Source organism: Vombatus ursinus, unplaced genomic scaffold, assembly GCF_900497805.2.
Source record: "Vombatus ursinus unplaced genomic scaffold, bare-nosed wombat genome assembly UNPS02004577.1, whole genome shotgun sequence".
NCBI lineage: Eukaryota > Metazoa > Chordata > Mammalia > Diprotodontia > Vombatidae > Vombatus > Vombatus ursinus.
Window position 1 is genome coordinate 64,009 of NW_020944355.1, and position 18,793 is coordinate 82,801.

The window sequence follows — 18,793 nt, forward strand, 5'->3', positions numbered from 1 at the left end:
ACAGAGCTTTGCTAACTCTGAAGAGCTGTGGCCTTGCTTTGGTTGTTCCTATCTATGGAGGTGTGTCTTTTTTGTTTACCAGATATCCCAGTTCTGCATTCAGGGCCTGCTGCAGCATTTTGTCAAGATTGAAGAACAATTGCTTCTGAGTCCTTAGGAAGGCCTGGGTACCGGCCGCCCAGCGCTCTTCCAAAGGCTAGGCCTTGCCTAGGCCTAGGATGGATGCTCTTTGAGTGTAGGCTGGGTTCTACAAGGCCTTTGCTATTTCGAATTGAGGTGTTCTGCTTGGCTTTGGCCCCTGCCACCTGGTGTGTTTGTGTAGGGGGCAGAGGGGGGATAGTCTATGGAGCAGGACTGGTCCCAGGCCTTGGGAGAACACGGACAAGCAAAATCCTGCCTGGGCAGGTGGTGTCACAAATCCAACCATATAGAAGTGGAGCAAGGATAGGGCCCCTCTCCTGGCCTGCCGCCGGGACAGTCTTGGAGGAGCAGGGCTGGAGGGGGTGGGCAACTGGCACGCTCTAGGGGAGCCCTAGGGCTTGTAGTGGCAGTGACTGTCCTCTGGATTGGGGGCTGGGAGAAAGGACCAGGGCCGTAGCCCTGGACAGAGATCCCCGGAAAGCTGAGACTAGGAGCCCACGTTTTAGTGGGAGTCTTGTGTCTTGGTAGGCAGCCGCATTTTCTTTTTTTTTTTAAATTTTTTTTTTTTTTTTTAGGCAGCTGTATTTTCGACTGTCATTTGTTTGCCTTAGCAGACCCAGAGGGCACGTATCCCCAAAGGGTGTATCTGATTCCCTGGCCGGGCCGGCCCTCCCACACCTGCCTGCACCCACATAGACACACAGGGACACGCGGGCACCTGAAATCCAGCCTGCCCGAGCCGTCGGGAGGGCGGGGCGGGGGAGGAGCCTGCTCGAGGCCGGGAGGGGGAGGAGGCCCGGGGCTCCTCCAATCGCGGGCCGGAGCGCCGGGGGGCGGGGGCGGGGCCTCCTCGCGCGTCAAGGGGCGGAGTCACTGGTTCCCTTTAACTGAGCGGCCCCGCCCCCCTCCCTGGAAAGTCGTGTCTCTTTCCGCCTGGTGAGAGAGGGCGACTGTTGCGAGAGCCACAGGCGGGTAGCGGCAGCCAGCCGGGACCTGGGAGAGACGGGACACACACACATACACAGAAAGCGAGAGAGACAGAGAAAGAAGTCCGGCCCGCTGATCCCCGGCCCCCGCTGTCGTCGCCACCGCCCCCCCCGCATCTCCAGCCAGGTGATCCGACCAGCCGGTCTCGATCCGGCTGCTCCTCCGCCCCGGTCTCAGCGGCTCCATCCCTGCTTGGCCCCGGGCCCCTGCCCAGGCTGGCCTGCCCTCCCCTTCCGCTGCCGCGGCTCCCGGCTCAGCTCCACTCTCTCCGCCCTTTTCCTCAGCTCGCCCTCGGGCTCTTTCTCCACTCTCTGTCCTTCTCTCTCGTCTCTCCCCTGAACTTTTGAGTCCTTGATCTCCCCACCCAAACCCGCCTCTCGACCGTCGGGGTTAGTTGGGAATCCAGCTGTGCCATTTAACTGGCTCTGAGGCGTTAGATAAGTGACTCCCTCTCCCCGGGCCTCAGTTTCCTTTCAAGGTCCCTTGAAAGTTTAGAGTTAGAATCCTGTGATGGTCACTCTGCCGGGAGGGAGCACCCCTTTGCCTCTTTTCGCCTGATGCCTTCCCGCCTAGACTTCCCAAGCTTCGTTCCTAGACTTCCCCCGGCGCATTTCACTTTTCCCCCCTGTCCTTTCCAGGGTTCCCTGGTTCAGTTTATCTTTCCCTCTTCCCCCTTCCGGGCTCTCTTGGGTGCTCCGAGCCCCACCCCTCAGCTCTCCTGTATGAATGCCGCGTCTCTGTGTTCGAATTAGCCAGCATCCCACCTTGGCTGACAGCGTGGCCTTTCCCTTCTCTTCAGCACAGATTGGCCTGGGGCTGTGCCTCGCTTATCCCTCTGGATAGTTGGACCATCAGGAGGACCTTAGAAGCTGACGGCATCTCCTCATCCTTCCCTTACCCCCGCCAAGGTAAAGTTTGGAGGCTTTTTGTGAAGCAGGATGGTCCAAGGCAGTGTGTGTTCCTCTTGAGGCTGAGGGTCTGCTGCTGAGAAATACTTAGGAAGGGGTCTGCAGGCTGGCTTGGAAGGCTGAGGTCATTTTCCTTGGCCCTCCAGATCAGACGATATATGCCTGGAACAGATTACTCTGGGGGAAGGAGGCGCAGAGCCTTCCAGCCCTAACTGGGAGCGTTTTTTAGCCACTCAGGGATTCCTTCCCGCCAAGGGCTAGATCCACAGAACCCCAACCTACCCAGCCTAACCCAAGCACCACGAGATGCATTGGGAGATTCTTGGGGAAGAAGAAATATTTTCAGATAGAAAAAGCTCTCAGGCTTCTGCTATTTAATGAGATGATTGCCTTTCTTAGCATCTAGCCCTAGTTGAATAAATATATGGGCTCTGCAAAACCAATTATACTGACTTGAATGGCCTTTATTTGTTTTTTGGTTTTTTTTTTTTAAATAATCTCTGAGGTATCAGAAGAACAAAAGATGGCATTAGCCCCAGTGTAGTAAATGTGGATTTGGGAGCCTGCAGATTTGGGGAGAGAGGGACCACACCTGGGATGTAATGAATATACTGAACCCTCCTTGAGAGGAAACTCTACTAATGCAGGTAGATGAGACCTGAGGGGTGGGGCTTAGAGTATCCAAGGGAACCCTAAAGGGAAAAGAGGAAAAGATGAGCTGAACCAGGGAAGCCTGGAAAGAGAGTGGGGGCAAAAACCAAAATCCCCCCTGCTCTGCAACCCATAACCTTAGAGAGCTAGCTGCCTAGGGCACATGATTTGCCCAGGGTCACACAGCAAGTGTGTGTGTCTGAGGTGGTACTTGGACCCAGGTCTTTCAGACTCAAGACCGGAAGTGGGGAACTCTCAGAACCATCACAGAGTCATTAAGAAAAATTCATGATCTGCTTCCTCCCTGTCAGTAAAGAGGAGGGGGACAAGGTGCCGTGCTCTGTCCTCCTCCTCCTCCATCAATGTGTCTCTTAACTTTGCTTAACTGGTTTTCTTTTGTTTCGAGCGAGTGTTTATGGGAAGTGGGGATGGAAGTGGGGTTTATATCCTGGAATGACTTCATGGTATGTGGAAAGCATCAATCAAGGACAAAAACCCAAGCCAAAAACCCCAAGAAGGATCCAAACCCGATGTAAGCCTCGTTCTTTTTTGAGGGCCTTATTACACTCCTGAGCAGGGTGATTCCTATTAGATTAACATCAGCAAAATTTCAGCCGGACATTTGATGGTCCTTTTATGATATCTTGGTGAACGAGATAGAGGAACAGTAGGTGGGATCTATAATTATTTGGTACTCTGTTGATAGATGGATGGAAACCTGGAGAGAAGTCTGTAGTGGCATGCCACAGGGCTCTGCCCTTTGCTCACTTATGCTCCATTTTATCAATGGCTTGGATGAAGAATAATAATCACTAAGTGCTTTGTATGGTATCTCATTTGCTCCTCACAACAACCCAGTGAAGTGAGGAAGGAAACAAACATTGAGTAAATACCTGCGCTTTACAAATATTATCTCATTTAATCTTCACAACAGCACTGGGAGCTAGGTGCTATCATATCCCCGAGTCACAGTTGAGGAAACTGAGGTAGACAGAGGTGAAATGACTTGTCCAGGGTCCCATAGCTAGTAAGTGTCTGGAGCTGGATTTGAGCTCAGGTCCTCCTGACTCCAGGCTCTATCCACCGTGTCACCTAGCTGTCTTCTAAGAAGTGCTGTTATTATTCTCCCCATTTTACAAATAAGGATACTAGTGCTCAGAGAGGTGAGATGACTTGCCCAGAGTTGCATATCTAAGGTGGGATTTGAACCGTTGTCTTCTTGCCCCCTAGGTCCAGCCTTCCAACTGCCTCTTCTGAAAATCGAGAGAGCAGGATGATTACATTTTCTCATAAGATTACGTTTACACCTGTTCACAAATGAAATGGGCTACCTAAAGAGGTTTTGAGCACCCCTTGTTGCTGGATGGGCGCTTGTTGACTATGTTGTGAAGGGCATTCTTTGTGAGCCTCTGAAGGACTGAAACGCTAGGATTTGGTATTGCAGAATCAGGATGCCCTAAGATGATCCTGCCATTTGGCTTAGCCATTATTCCATGAGTGGGGAGTAGTGGAAAGAGCCTGGTCTCTGGAGTCAGAGGCCCTGGGTTCCAATCTCAGCTCTGCCACTTACTACCTGCATGACCTTGAACAAGTTATTTAATGTCTACTGGACTTAGTTTCCTCATCTGCCAAGTGGGGGTAGGGGTGGGGAGGGAGGTGGCCTGGATGACCTTCAGAGTCCCAGAGATGAATTTTTTTTTTTTACTGTCATCTGTAGAGGGGACACTCCTGTCACTGATACACAAGTGGCAATTGGTGTACTATTTAAGAGTCTTAAACCGTAGCCTCGGGTGCTGGTGCCGAGAGGTTGTGGCTTCTACAGAACTGCTATAGGGCCATGTCTTCCCAAGCTACCTCTCAAAATGAAATTGAATAGGAATAAATCAATGTCATCATCACATTTCTAGGCTGAAGGCTGGAATGGACCTTAGACGTCATCTCATTGAAGCCTCATCATTTTACACATGAGGAAACAGGCCGCAGAGAGGTGATAGAAAGCCCTGTACCTGGGTTCCAAGGAAAAAATCACCATAACGACTACCCAGGGTGATTTGAGGAGATGTGGCCAGACCAGTTTTTGTGGAACAGATGGGCATTTTAGCACAAGGCGAAAGTACGATGTGGTCTTGGGTTGTATTCACAGCAGTAGTGGCCAGGCAAAGGGAGGAAATGCTTTTCCCATCCTCTGACGTGGTCAGAGCACATTTAGAGTGTTGGGTTCAGTTCTGAGCACCACAGACCAGAGCAGATTCAGAGAATCCGGGGACTGGGGTTGGTGAGGAGGACTCAAAAGCTAAGCAGGTAGGGAGCATGTGAAGGAGACGGGGATGAGAAGAGATTTCTGTCGGGGTGTGTCTGGGAAAGGAATCCATGCCTCCCAACGCTGGACAGTGGGAGAGCCGTCGTAAAGAAAAGGGGTTATTTAAGTGTCCTGTGGCTCCATAGGGCAGATCTGGCACCAGTGAGTGCCATTGGAAGGAAGGCAGATTTGGTTTCACTTAGGATCCCAAGATCTTAGATTTTGAGTCAGGAGGCAGGATTTTAGAGGGTGTCTAACCCCCTCCTTCCTCACCCAAGGCCCTATAGCAAGTAAATGGCTGAACTAGGACCTGAACCTATTGTCTCTGACCTCAAGTCCAGACGGAGCCTTTCCTACTGCACCATGGGAGAAAGGCCTTCTTTTTGGGCCACTTCTGGAAATAGCGAATTTTCCATCATTGGATATGTTCATGCAGAGGATGATGAGCACCTGTAAGAATGCCATAGAAGGTATTTGGGTAGGATTCGGGGCTTGGATTCGACTCAGTCTAGCTACTATTATCAACCCTTAAAGAGTTCTCCTAGGACATGGGGACCCAACAATTCTAATGATCCCAGTTGTGTTTTTTAAAATTTGTATTACATTTTATTTTTTCTGATTAACAAAAGTCTTTTTTCTCTCCTTCCCACTTTCCCACAAAAGAAAAACAAAACCCTTGTAACAACTAATAGCCAGAATTAATATAGCACCTTAAAGTTTGCTAAGTACTTTACAAATATTCTCTCGTATGATCCTTACAACAACCCAGGGAGATAGGTGCTATTATTAGCTCCATTTTGCAGATGAGGAAACTGAGGCTGACATATGGTAAGTGACTTACCCAGGGTCACTGCACAGCTAGTAAGTGTCTGAGGCTGGATTTGCGCTCAGGTCTCGTTGACTCCAGGTCCAGAGCTCTAGGCATTGTGCTGCCTATTGGTCATGTCCCAGAATACATCTTGTTCTGTACAGTGAGCTCATCACCTCTGTCAGGAGAAGGCAACATGTTTCATCACGGGTCCTTTGGAATCGTGTGAACCCAGTTTCAAACGTGCTCCTTTGGGTCCGGTGGCCCTAGGCAAAATTATGAAGTTTATCTTCACATTTTCCACTACCCTGTGTCCCTTCTCCCCCAGCCCCCTCTTTCTCTTTCTGGACCCTCCCTTCAAGGAAGGCAGAAAGGTTAAGTTCATTTACATGATGGTGTTAGTGATTTGAGTGTTAGGACATAAGTGGATGGAGTGGTGGACATAGGGTCAGGAAGAGCTGTGTTCAAATCTTGCCTTTGACGCCTATTATCTGTGCCTCAGTTTTCCCATTTGTAAAACGAGGCAGTTGGATGAGATGGTTCCTTCCGACTCTAAATCTGTAGCACTATATGATGAGCTCTCAGATTGTGCCCAGGCTTCCTCCCTGGGGTCATTAAGTGTACCTGGCAGCTCTTGGCAGGGAAAGTCCTGGGACAATTTCACAGTGTTGGGAGCAGAGAGAACATGATTGAGGGACTGATAGTTACCCCAGGCTATGGATGGGTATTCCTGGTCTAGTGGAAATTAATTGGATTGATTTTGGAGACTCTTGAGATCATAGATTAGAGCTGACAGGGAGGGACCCTAGAGGCTCATTTTATGGATGAGGGAAGTGAGTTCTGGGGAGATGAAGTGTTTCGCCCGAGGTCACTCAGGTAGTGAGTGGCTGCCCGAGGTTTCTAAATATTCCTTAAATTATTCATGCCTGCTCTTTTCCTGGGAGTGTTTGGGGGTGGGGGGGAGCTAGGCAGATGCTCCAAAAAGAGCTCTGTGTTTTCAAAGCATACTTGTTAAGACCAGAGGCGGGGCAGCTTTGAAATGCATTGTAGTCATTCAGTCAACAAGCATTTTATTTGGCTAAGCACTTGGCATCCTAAGAAAGGCCAAAACACATGACCCTTGTTCTCCTCCAATCAGTCTTTCTGTTAAGCATTTATTAAGCGCTTACTATGTTCAGGCACGGACAGCTAGGCGCACAAAGAAAAGCAAATGCATAGCTCAGGATCTAAACTCCCATGATTCTAAAACTGCTCTCAGTGATGGATGGAGAGAAAAAAGTCAACATCTTTCCCCTCCCAGGGCCATTGGTACTTTGCACCTAATCTCTCTGGTTGTGACATGGCTTTGTCACCTGTTTCAGGGTTTTGGGGTTCTGTAAAATAGTATGAGAAGGTATATTTTGGGGGATGGCTGCCCGAAACATCTGAAGCCTTTCAGGGCAAGGATCTCATGGCTCCTGAAATATCACCTGCCTGCTGCCCACTCTCCATTCATTTCCAAGTCTTGGCTTGCCCCTGATGACAGCTCTGGGCTTGATACCCAGTCTGTCCCACCCTTCTCTTAATGTAGCCTTAGCAGACTCTGCTCCTAGTTTTCTCTTGGCTTGTGCTGATTTAACTTCTCTGCACCCTTGCTGATAACTTTGACCCATTTGGAAGCACACACTTTTGTTGTTGTGTTTGGGGTTTTTTTTTCCCCCTTGGAAAGTTAGAATCTGTTACTAGAAACTCTTCTGTGTAATTGAAGATTGGGTGTATTCCCAGAGAACACCCAAGCCAGGACTTCAGTACTCAGGGCCCTGGCAGTTTGCTTTAGAACGTCCCAAAGACTTCTGATGTGGGATGAGAGATGATGATAATGTATGAAAAGGGATTGCAGCACCTTCAAGTAAGTCTACAAATTGAGAGGCAGAATTTGGAGGCAGAGGGCTTGAGTTTGAATTCCTGATCTGGGGGACCTGGGGCCTTCTTGTTCAACCTCTTGGGACCATCTGCTAAATGAGGGAGGGGAGTCAGACTAACTGATTTCTAATGTTCCTTTTATTTGGAACTCTATGAGCCTTTAAGAGCCTTCCATTCTTAGTGACAGGGAAGAGCCAGCTATGAGATGGAGGATCTCCCAAGGCTTGGTCTCTGTCTACACTGAGCATTTGGAAAGCTAGGTAGAAGCCTGGAGGAAGACCTCATGTTGCGTCTTTTCTTTTTATCCAGGTTTCTTGACCCTATTTAGGAAAATCCAACCAAACAACAAAACCCTTGAAGCATCAACAAGCATTTGTTAAGCACCTACTGGGTACCAGATACTCTGCTGAGCAACTCCAGAGATAGTAAAGCCCTAAGACAGTGAATCAGGCTTCTGGCCACCCAAGCCATTTGCTTCTGACTGTTTAGGCTTCAGGCAAGTATTTGGCTATGAGCTACATTTCCGAGTTTGAGGGAATTAAAGTCTATTAAGAAAACGGTCAATATTTCAAAGGGCCCGTGATAAAAAATGCTGTTCACCTCCAGAGGGAGAGAACTGAAGCATACTTTATTCACTTTCTTTATTTTTCTTGTTTCTTTTATATGTGTTTTTTTCTTTTGCAACATGGCTAACGTGGAAATATGTTTTGTGTGCCTTCGCATATATAATCGATATCCTATTCTTTGTCTTTTCAAAGGGGGGGAAGGGGGAGAGGGAGGGAGAGAATTTGGAACTCAAAATTTTGAAAAATGAATGTTAAAAAACTATTAAATGTAATTGGGAAATATTTAATGAAATAAATAAAAATATTAAAGAAAAAAAAAGAAAATGGTCGGAGGAAAACAAGGTTAGACCTCATTAAGATATAGACCTATGGAACTTGGTAGGATGGGTAATGTGTAATCTTGGTCATTTGGTGCAGTTACTTGAACACAAGCTTGAACTTGCAAGGCTAGGAAAGATGAAAGGGGGCTGAGTACTCAGAAGGAGGGTTGCAAGGACATTCCCCCCCCTTTTTTAAAATAAGGGTTTTTCTTATATCTTCTATTTCTTACATCACCACTATAGTATCCCATATATCTCTCTTCCTCCCTCTCCCAGAGAGCCATCCCATAGGCAACTAGTATTTTTTTTTGGAGAGGAAAGAAAAAAAAGATGCATAATTGATCAAGACATTGAAAAAGTCTGAAAACATGGGACACCCCTTTTCTGATCAGAAAGAAACACCTGTGGCTGCAAGCAGACTCAGAGGAAATGGTACTGCCTCAACTTTCAGAGGTTCGAAGCTTCGCCAATGCCAAGCTGGTAGGGAGGTCCTCAGAGGCCATCTAGGCCAACCCCCTGCCTTCATTTTACAGATAGGCAAACTGAACCTCAGTGAGATGAAGCAACTTGGCCAAGGTTACAGAGGTGGTAAGTGATAGAGATGGGATTCGAACCCAAGTTTTCTGACTGAATCCAGTGCTCTTTCCACTATCTTCCAAGTCCTGAATGAAATTAAGAATCCATTTTTTTTTTCTCATAGAAATACTTTTATAAAATGGTAGTTTGGTAAAGTTGAAATAATATTAGTCTTCTCATTGAGTTATATTATGAGTTAGGTTTTTGTGGGTTAGCCTGGGACTTTTAAACTGCCTTTTGCAATTTTGTTCTTATAGGAAAATGTGGTCGCTGTTCCAAGTAGTTGCCTTCTAAAGTCCATTTTTGGAATATGATCTGTTAATAAATTGGGAACTGCCTGTACCATACAGACCAGTTACTCACAGACTTATTATATTAAAGGTGATTTAATGGCTTGATGAGGTACAGGAGCCTGCTGATTTTTTCTCATTGTACATTTTTCGTGAAAATGGCTTCAAGTCATGTATGGGGGAGGGGGAGAGGGAGCTGTTGCAACAACTGTTTCTGCCCTGACACTGTAGGGGTTGGGAGGGGGGGGGGGGGGGGGAAGAAGCAGTGGCTACAGAGCTCCTCCAGAGTCTGATGCTTCAAACTGGAAGCTTTTTGAAGGGTTTGAGAGAGACAGAGAGACAGACAGAGACAGATAGAGACAGAGACAGAGACAAAGACAAAGAAAAACAGAGAGGAGAGGGATAGAAGAGAGAAGACAGACAGACAGATACACACACAAACACACACGCATATGGAATTGACTTTAGCCTGAAGAGACTCACTCCAATTTTGCTTCTCTGATCCCATGTGAGCCCCCAGTACTGCATGCCAGTCTTCTTTTCTATTGTTTTGCTCACTGCATCTTTTCCAACCTTTTTCTCCTCTCATCCTCTCACTCTTTCACCAGAGTTCCTCACTTTCAACTTTTCTGGAAAAAAAAAAATCCAAGCCATCTGTCAAGGCTTCCCTCTTCTCCCCTCTCCTTAAAATCTTTCTACCTCCCCTCCTCTCCCCGCCGTCTTCTCCCTAGCTCATTTCTGATGAAGAGGTGATCTTTTCTCTTTTTAGATTCTGCTTGGACCTTTGGTCCACTCCACTCTAGTCCACTCCCTCCCATCTCTCCCAGTAGCTTGTCCCTTTCGATCATTTTTTCTCTGCCTTAGTTTCTCTCTCTCTTATCTGCTGGCTCATTCCTTGCTGCCTGTAATAAACATGCCCAGGTTTCTCTACCCTTTGAAAACAAAAGGGCTTCCCTTGGCCCTGCCTTGTGTATAGGACGCTCCTGTTGAATTGAATAAGGTTTGCGGTCTTGTATGCGAAAGCTGATGGGGAGAGGAGGGCAGCTGAGAGAAGAGGCAAAAGGTTAGTGAGGTGGGAAGCAGAAGGGCTGACTTCCAGCCCTGGCTCTGCCCTGGGTTGGCTCTGAAACCTTGGGCAGGGTTGGGAACCCCTCTGAACCAAAGAGCTCTCGGGGAACGAAGGGATTGGCCCAGATGGCTTCGAAGGTTTCTCCAGCTTTCCTTTGGTGAAACCAGAAGACTGTAGGAAGGAGCCAGTGAGATGCCATATTTATCGTGCTCTCACACCCCCAGTGGCAGCTGCTACTCCTCGGAGTCTCTGGCTGGTTGGTTGGTTTTTACATGTTGGTCTAAATTGCTAATCTCTGCTCTCTGTTATCCTCACTGCAGGAAACCCTCAGTGGTTCATGGGTATCACAAACCAATTTACAAAGTGGCTTAATTAGAAAAATAAGTGTCATTGTTGTCTTTTATTTTATGTCAGTTATTGCCAGGTAGACTGCTCCTCCCCCAGCTCTCCCTTGTATAAAAATGTCCCATGTCTAGTAGTATATGCAAAAACCACATCCGTCCATTCTCTCTCCCCTTGTGCTGAAAGAGGGAGGTGCTTCCTATGGGATTTCATTTGAGCTTTCATTTTGTTTACATTGTTGTAATCTTGGTTCTGCCTGTTTTTCTCTATAGCAGTTCATACAAGTCTTCCTTTATTTCTTCAGTCTCCTCATACTGGTCATTTCTCATGGCATTCATATGCCACAATTTGTTCAGCCATTCTCCAATGGATGGGTATCCACTTTGTTGCTACCACACACACACACCAAAACACCTTTGTGAATATTTTGTTTGAAATGGGACCTTTTTATTTTTCTTCCTTTGGCCTCCTCTGGGTAGGCTCAGTAGTGGGCTCTTTTGGTCAAAAGGTAGAAACAGTTTAATGACTTTTCTCACATGATTCCAAAGTACTTTCCAGAATGATTGGACTAAATCACAGCTCCACCAACAATGTATTAGTGTACTTGTCTTTTCTCCAACACTATTTTCATTTTTTCTTTGACAATTTGCTACATATGAGACAAAACCTGAGTTTTTAAAATTATATTTTTATTAGTGACTTTTTATGTAACAATCATTTCCCTATATATCTTCCTCATCTGAACTTACACTGTTAACCAAAAAAAGGGGGGGCATCAAGCAAGACTGATCAGCACAGCAACTGTTTGTGACTGCTGTATTTAGCAACCATAGTCATCTAACCTCTGGATTCCATATGGAATACAGAATACGGAAAGCAGCTTTTAAAACAGTTGTTTTTATTTATCTTATTGTACACATCGTCCTTCTGGTTTTGCTTACTTTAACTGTACAGCAGTTTCCACGTGGTTTTCCAAGTTTTTTCTAGTCATCGCTTTTTATGACACATTAATATTTGATGACATTCATTTACTGCAATTTGTTCAGCCATTTCCCAATGAATAGGGCACCCTGTTTTGTTTCCATTTTTTTTTTACTGCCACAAAAAGTGTGACTATGAATATTTTGGTTAATATGGGCTCTTTTTTTTTTTTCTACTTTTGACCTCCTTGAGATACTTGCTCAGGAGTGGGACCTCAGGGTCCAAGGATTTGAATAGTTTAGTAGCTTTTAAAAAGTCATTCATTCCAAATTATTTTCTTAGAATGACTGGACTAGTGGGGTTCTCCAACAGTGTATTAGTGGGCCTGACTTCACAGTTCTTTTATAGACTGTTTTTTTATCTTCTGTCTTTGCTAACTTGCTGAGTACAACGAGTAACCTTCGGATGGTTCGGCCTTGTATTTCTCTCATTAGTAGGGCTTTGGAGCATTTTTCAACATGGTTGTTGGTAGCTTGATGTTCTTCTTTTGAAAATTGTTCATATCTTGAGATATGTGAGATAGCTCGTGCTCTTATATGTTTGTGCCAATTCTCTCTATATTTTGGAACTAGACTTCGCTCAGCTGGGTTTAAGGCAGAGATTGTTTTTTTCCTACTCTCTGGCTTCTGTTATTCTAACTTGATTTTATTTGGGCAAAAGTGGTTTTGATTTGCATCTCTCTTATTAGTGATTTGGAGCAACCTTTCACATGGCTGTTGATTGTCTGCAGTTCTTTGTTTGAAAACAATTTGTGGCTTTGACCACTTAGCTATTGGGGAATGCCTCTTGGAGTGTCATGTATTTGTGTAAATTTCCTATATGTGTCACACTTTTGTCAGAGATATTTTTTCCCATTTAACAGTTTCCCCTCTTATCTTAGTTGGATTGATTTTGCTCCTGCAAAAACATTAAACTTTGTATAGTTGTCTATTTTTTCTTTTTGAATGTCCTCTGACCCTTGTTTGAGGGGACCCAGATAAGGGTCTGCCCCTTCCCACCAACAACATTGTGAAAATTACCTTCTTCCATTCTGCTCTAATTTTTTCATGTCAGTTTTTTATATTTCAGTTACCTAGCCATTTGGAACTTGCTGTTTTAAGTAGTCTGAGTTGTTAGTCTAAGCTGATTTTCTGTCCAATCACTTTCTAATTTTCCCATTAGTTCTCATTGCATATCATGTCCTTCACCCCAGTGGTTATTATTCTTGGGTTTATCAGACCCTGAGTTCAGATGAACTGAGTGCAATTGTTTCTCATTCCTGCTTATGTAGATGATTCCACTCACCGATGTTTCTATTTTTGACCCAGTATCAACATTTTTTTGATGATTTCTACTGTATAACAGAGTCTGAGGGCTGGAAACACTATTTCCCCTTTATTCCTTTTTTTCTCATTGTTTTCTTTGAGATTCTAGACCCTTGGTTCCTTCAGATGAATTTTCTTATTAGTTTGCCCATTCAGTAAAGTCATCATGTGGTCAATTGATTTGCATAGCACTAAATCTGTAAATTAATTTAGATAGTCTTGTTCTTTTTAGTGTTTGGGTGTGGCCCAACCAGGAGCAGTGAGAGCAGTCTTCCAGTTCTTCCAAGGCTTCCCTTATATCTGTTTGGAGTGTTTGTAATTGCATTTCCTTAAGTCTTAAGTGTTGCCTGGTAGGCTGACTCCCAGATATTTCATTCGTTTTGGAGTTATTTTGAATTGGATTTCTTTCTAAAATAATTTCCTCCTGATCCTCATCATTGCTATATGGAAGTGCTGGCGTGTGTGTGTGTGTGTGTGTGTGTGTGCGTGCGTGTGCGCGCGCGCGTGTGTGTATTTATTTTGCATTCTGATACTTAAATGAAGCCCTTCATCAGTTTCTTTGTTGGGTGCCTAGAATTTTCTGAGCAAACCATCATGCCATCTGCAAACAGGGATAGTTTTGTCTCCTCTCTGCTGATGTTGATGCCTTTACTTTCATTCTCTTGTTTTATTGCTAGGGCTAGCAAACCAGAGTGGAGAGACAAGGGGGTCTTGGCTTTACCTTAATGTTCAGCCAGCCCCACTGCAGGCCTACTGCACCTGCACCTCTTCTCAGAATGCTGCTCTAATGACCCATTTCTCTCTTTGACTTGGAACAGAACACTGGTTTCCTTGAATGAGGCCTAGGGCCTAGTGCCTAAGAGGAAATAAACAACCTGCTTAGGGCTAGCCTTCCCCAAAGTCAAATCTAGAAGGTGGTGGTCTGTGTCACACACTTGGATGAAGTCACTGACCTCAGATGATTCTAAGAGCTTTGGAGTAATGAAATGCCAAAGCTCTAAGCAAGGGTTGAGAGCAAATAAAAATCTCAACGCAGGTACTTAATAAATGCTTGTTGGACTGAATGGCTTTCTCTAGTTCTACACAGGATGTTGGACTTCTAGCCAAGAGTTCTGACTAAGGCCAGGGGCTTGGAAGTCTCTTATCCTGAAGGCATCAGCTGGCTGTACTACCTTTAACTAAGAAGCCCAACAAAAATACTGGAACTGGAGAAAGCCATTCAGTCCAACAAGCATTTATTAAGTACCTGCTATGTGCCAGGCACTGCTCTAGGTACTGGGGCTACAAAAACAAAAAGGAGAAACCATTGCTGCCCTCCAGGAGGGCTACTGGGAAAACATTGGAAACCAAATGGGAAATGCTATCACACCCTGGTACCAAGGCCGTATCCTTGGAATGCTGTGTGTAGTTCTAACTATTGTGCCTTCAAAAGCTATATTGGAGCTAGAGAAGATCCAGGGCAGAGTCCAAACTAAACTGATGAAGAGGAGGAGAGCAGTGGTCTCTATCTTGGCCACGCTGGAAGTGCAATGGCCATGTCTGGGTCCCATCTCATTACTGATCAACATGGAAGTTTCAGTTTGCTCCATTTCCAACCTGGGCTGTTTTGTCTCTCCTTAAGCAGACTGGTAACTCTCTGCTGCCAGGGACTCATCTATTGGTGTCAGACCCAGTGACACCTGATCACCTTTAGCCTGATTTCAGCTTAGAACTCCCAAGCTCAAGTGATCCCCCAAGCTCAAGTGATCCACCAACCTCAGTTTCCCAGTAGCAGGATTTAGAGGCATGTGCCACCAGGCCTGGTCAAATCGATATTCCTAAAGCACATTTGACCATGTCACTCCCTTGCTCAAAAATCTTTAATGTTTTCCTGTTGTAACTGGGATAAAATAGAAAATCCTCTGGGTGACATTTAAAAGCCTTTCCAGTCTGGTTCTCACCTATTTTTCTAGACAAATTTCGCATTATTCCTCCTAATTTGCTCTGTGTTCCAGACAAATGGGTTACTTGCTGTTCCTCATACATAACATTCATTACCCACCTCTGTGCCAAGTATGTTGTGTAGGAGGCAGCACCTGAATTGGGCTTGGGAGGAAGGAAGGGATTCTGTGAGCTGGAAGTGAGGAGGAAACATATTGTAGATCTGGGAGACCACTTGTGCAAAGACACGGAGGTGGAGGATAGCCTGCTGTGGGCAGGGAACAATGAATAGGCCAGTGTGACTGGAACAGAGAGTGAGAAGCGTGCAATCAAACTGGAAAGGTAGAGAGGAGTCACGTCAAGGAGGGCTTTCTGAGCCAGCCTTAGGACTTTATTCTATTTGATTTTAGAGGCAATAGAGTGACATTGGCAGGTCTGTGTTTTAGGATTGTCAAGTTGGCAGCTGTGTGGAGACTGAATTGGAAAGAGGAGAGACTGGAAGCCCAGAGACCAATTAGAAGGCTATTATTGCAACAGTGTAGACAAGAAGGGATGGGGAGTGAACTGTGAGTTAGGGCAGCGAGAAGGTAGAAGCAACAAGCTTGGGCAATGGAACACTTGTATAGGGTGAGAGAGTGAGGAGGCAAGGATGACACTTGGTTTGGGGGTAAACATAGTGAATTCTCTCTTGGACATACTGAATTTAAGATGCCTTCAGATCATCTAGTTTGACGTTTCCAAAAGCAGTTGGTATTGTGAATTTGGAACTCAGGAGAGAGATTAAGGGTGAATTTATAAATCTGGGAATCATCTGCATAGAGTTGATAACTAAACCCATGGGAGATGGTGAGAGCCACAAGGGCACAGGCCATGGTTAGTGGGTATGACATTAATGAACAACCAGCCAAGAAGGAGAGGGAGCAGCCAGACAGGAGATGTAGATGTAGGATGGATAAGATTAGGCAACTGATTGGATCTGGGTTTTGAGGGAGAGGGAAGAGTTGAGGATAACTTTGAGGTTGTAAGCCCGAGGTGGTTTGGAGGAGCGATGGGACTATGGAGATATCAGGCAAATTCCATTTTCGATGTCTTCTGTTTGAGATACCTGTGAGACATCCAGTGAAGATTTCCGGCAAGCATTTGGTAATGTGGGACTGGAGTTTAGGAGAGAAATTGGGCCTGAATGTAAAAATGTGAGTGCTGAGATCACCAAGGGAGAGAGTGTAGGGAATGGTAGAAAAGAGGACAGAAGAGAGAAAGCCTTGCGGGATTATCACACTTAGTGAATTAGAGGAGGATCACTCACTAAGGGAGACTGAGGAGAAGTGGAGTCAGAGAAGCCATGGGAGGAGCATGTACTTAATGTCTGTATCCTTTAAAAATACGTAAATATTAGTAATTGATGATTAGTTAATGTTTATGATTGCTGTTTTAATAACATTTTATTTCTGGTAGAGGAAGCCTCATTGAATACAATTATTGTTAAATGTTCTTTGATTATTATTTGTGTCTGGGACAAGCCTAGCCCTTTGACCAACACAACCACGAACCAGACCCTTGGCTCACCCTGGGCCAATCGCATAAATTGTGGGCTCAGTGCCTTTAGATGAAATCAACTCATCTAAAATGGTCGTCTTATGAACGCAGTCCTGGTAAGTGACAAGGCATGATAGGGATCAGTTAAAAACCATATGGCTTAGTGATTTGAATTTGTAGCTAAGAGTTAAACAAACAGCTCTTGAAATGTTAGATTGTTTAACGAGTGTGAGGGCCTCTTTGTTTGGAGCGATCCAATTGGCCCCTGTTTTCTCTCAAGACACTGAGGCGGGTTTGTCAGGTGTATAGGAGGGACTACTCGAGGAAAGGTTGGGGGTTTTCGCTGTCACTTGAGTCATAAGTGATCTTAGAACGACTGTCCCCTCTGCTCTCAGGACAGAATTCAGATGGTGATGGTTTGAGTGGTAAGCAGAAAAGACGCCTCTCTGGTCTTCCCAGGGAGTCATCCGTTTGACTTGGCGAAGCAGCCTGTTTGTTGTAAGGGTCTGGTGCTGTTGGCCTGCTGTTTGATATGAGTCTTTGTCCTCCTTCAGGCAGCTCTGCTTGTTTGGATACTTTTTAAGGCTAAAGTGAAGTGAGTCATGTCGGAGGCGGTTGATCTCTCCTTTCTCTCTGAGACAGAGAGGGACTTGATCTTGAAAGTTCTTCAGCGAGACGAGGAGCTCCGGAAAGCCGAAGAGAAGCGGATCAGGTGAGAGTATCAGAGAGGCCTCGGGGAATCCTCAGGCCTGGCCTGGCAAGGTTGGCCATTTTGGCTTGTGTTTCTTGCTTGAAACTTTAGAGATCTTGTCATAGCTGCATGTCTGCTATGTGTCTACTGCATGTTTGCCACGTGTGTCTTCCCCAGGGCTTCAAGTTGGCTCTGTGTTGTGGTGAACTTCGTAAAAAGCAAAGGGCCTCACTCTCTTTTCACATCACTACCCCGAAAAAAAAATCAGCACCAGTCAAAAATCCTGCTCAACCCACTGAGATCCTGACTCCAGGTGAACAACTCTCTCTGGTCTGAGCAGGAGACTAAAGAATGAGCTGCTGGAGATCCGGAGGAAAGGGGCCAAGCGGGGCAGCCAGCGGTATGGTGAGCGGACTTGTGCCCGGTGCCAGCAGAGCCTGGGGAGAATATACCCCAAAACCAACACTTGCCGAGGCTGTAATCACCTGGTGTGTCGGGACTGCCGCACCCCTGGCACCCATGGCACCTGGAGGTGCAAGGTGTGCGTCAAGGAAGCGTGAGTGTTGTTCCAGAACCAGGGGGAGGAGTGAGCAGAGAGGGAAGTGAGGCCTTGCATGTGGCGAAAATGTCAGCCTGCACGCCTGCCTGAAAAAGTGCCTTTAGCCGAATGTCAATTCTTCTTCTTCCCTCCCAGAGAGCTGAAGAAGACAACCGGTGACTGGTTTTATGACCAGAAAGTGAATCGCTTTGCAAACCATCTGGCCAGCGACTTGGTGAGGATGTCACTGCGGAAGAAGCCAACAGGTACTGCATTTCTAGGGAGACTGCGTCCTGGCCAAGTGGGTCCTGGGGTATTCAGGTTCGCTTTAGGTTTTGCCCTATTTCTAGGAAATAGAGGGCTTTGTTCTACTGCCAGCTATTCCTTCCTTCCTTCCTTCCTTCCTTCCTTCCTTCCTTCCTTCCTTCCTTCCTCCCTTCCTTCCTTCCTCCCTTCCTTCCTTCCTTCCTTCCTTCCTTCCTTCCTTCCTTCAGCAAATGTTTCTTGAGCGTTTATACGAGGGGACTTCAACAGACATATTGATACTCAAACACCTCAAATCTCACAGTTCCTCAACTTAGTCATTTCCCAAGACCTACTCCTCCAGCTGTCTGAGCTACTAACCTGAGCTGGTCACACCCTTGATCTTGCCACCACCCACCAAGGTACCACCTCCAGGTTCAAGAACTCTCAAATTCCCTTATCTGATCACAATCTATTGTCATTCCACCTCTCCCTCTGCCTTGCAACCCCAAAGCCTGTTTTTCATCCCTATGATGACCTTTAGGCCCTCAGCCTCTCGGTACTTTCCCAGGCAATCATCCCTGCACTAATTACCCTCTCCTCCCTTCCCCATCTTGACCTTTTGGTGAACCAGTTCAACTCCACATTGCCCTCTTCTCTTGAGTCCCTTGCCCTCTTAGACTATCTCTATTCTTGCCCTGCCAAGACTCAGCCTTGGATC

At 46.0% G+C, this 18,793-nt stretch overlaps 1 protein-coding gene across 5 annotated transcripts in view; it reads left to right on the forward strand.

Moving 5' to 3' along the window:
* Nucleotides 1–1,070: 1,070 nt before the first annotated feature.
* SYTL4 (synaptotagmin like 4) overlaps nucleotides 1,071–18,793 on the forward strand; it is a 49,883-nt gene continuing 32,160 nt past the window's right edge. For 2 of the 5 annotated variants that reach the window (XM_027838358.1, XM_027838375.1), the window contains exons 1-5: nucleotides 1,071–1,254; nucleotides 1,928–2,036; nucleotides 17,155–17,312; nucleotides 17,632–17,847; nucleotides 17,986–18,095. In XM_027838358.1, coding sequence (XP_027694159.1) covers nucleotides 17,203–17,312; nucleotides 17,632–17,847; nucleotides 17,986–18,095 — 436 coding nt within the window. In that variant the 5' untranslated portion in view covers nucleotides 1,071–1,254; nucleotides 1,928–2,036; nucleotides 17,155–17,202. Of the gene's footprint in view, nucleotides 1,255–1,927; nucleotides 2,037–16,712; nucleotides 17,026–17,154; nucleotides 17,313–17,631; nucleotides 17,848–17,985; nucleotides 18,096–18,793 lie in introns of those variants that run through there. The other 3 variants (XM_027838363.1, XM_027838385.1, XM_027838370.1) reach the window with 3 other exon arrangements.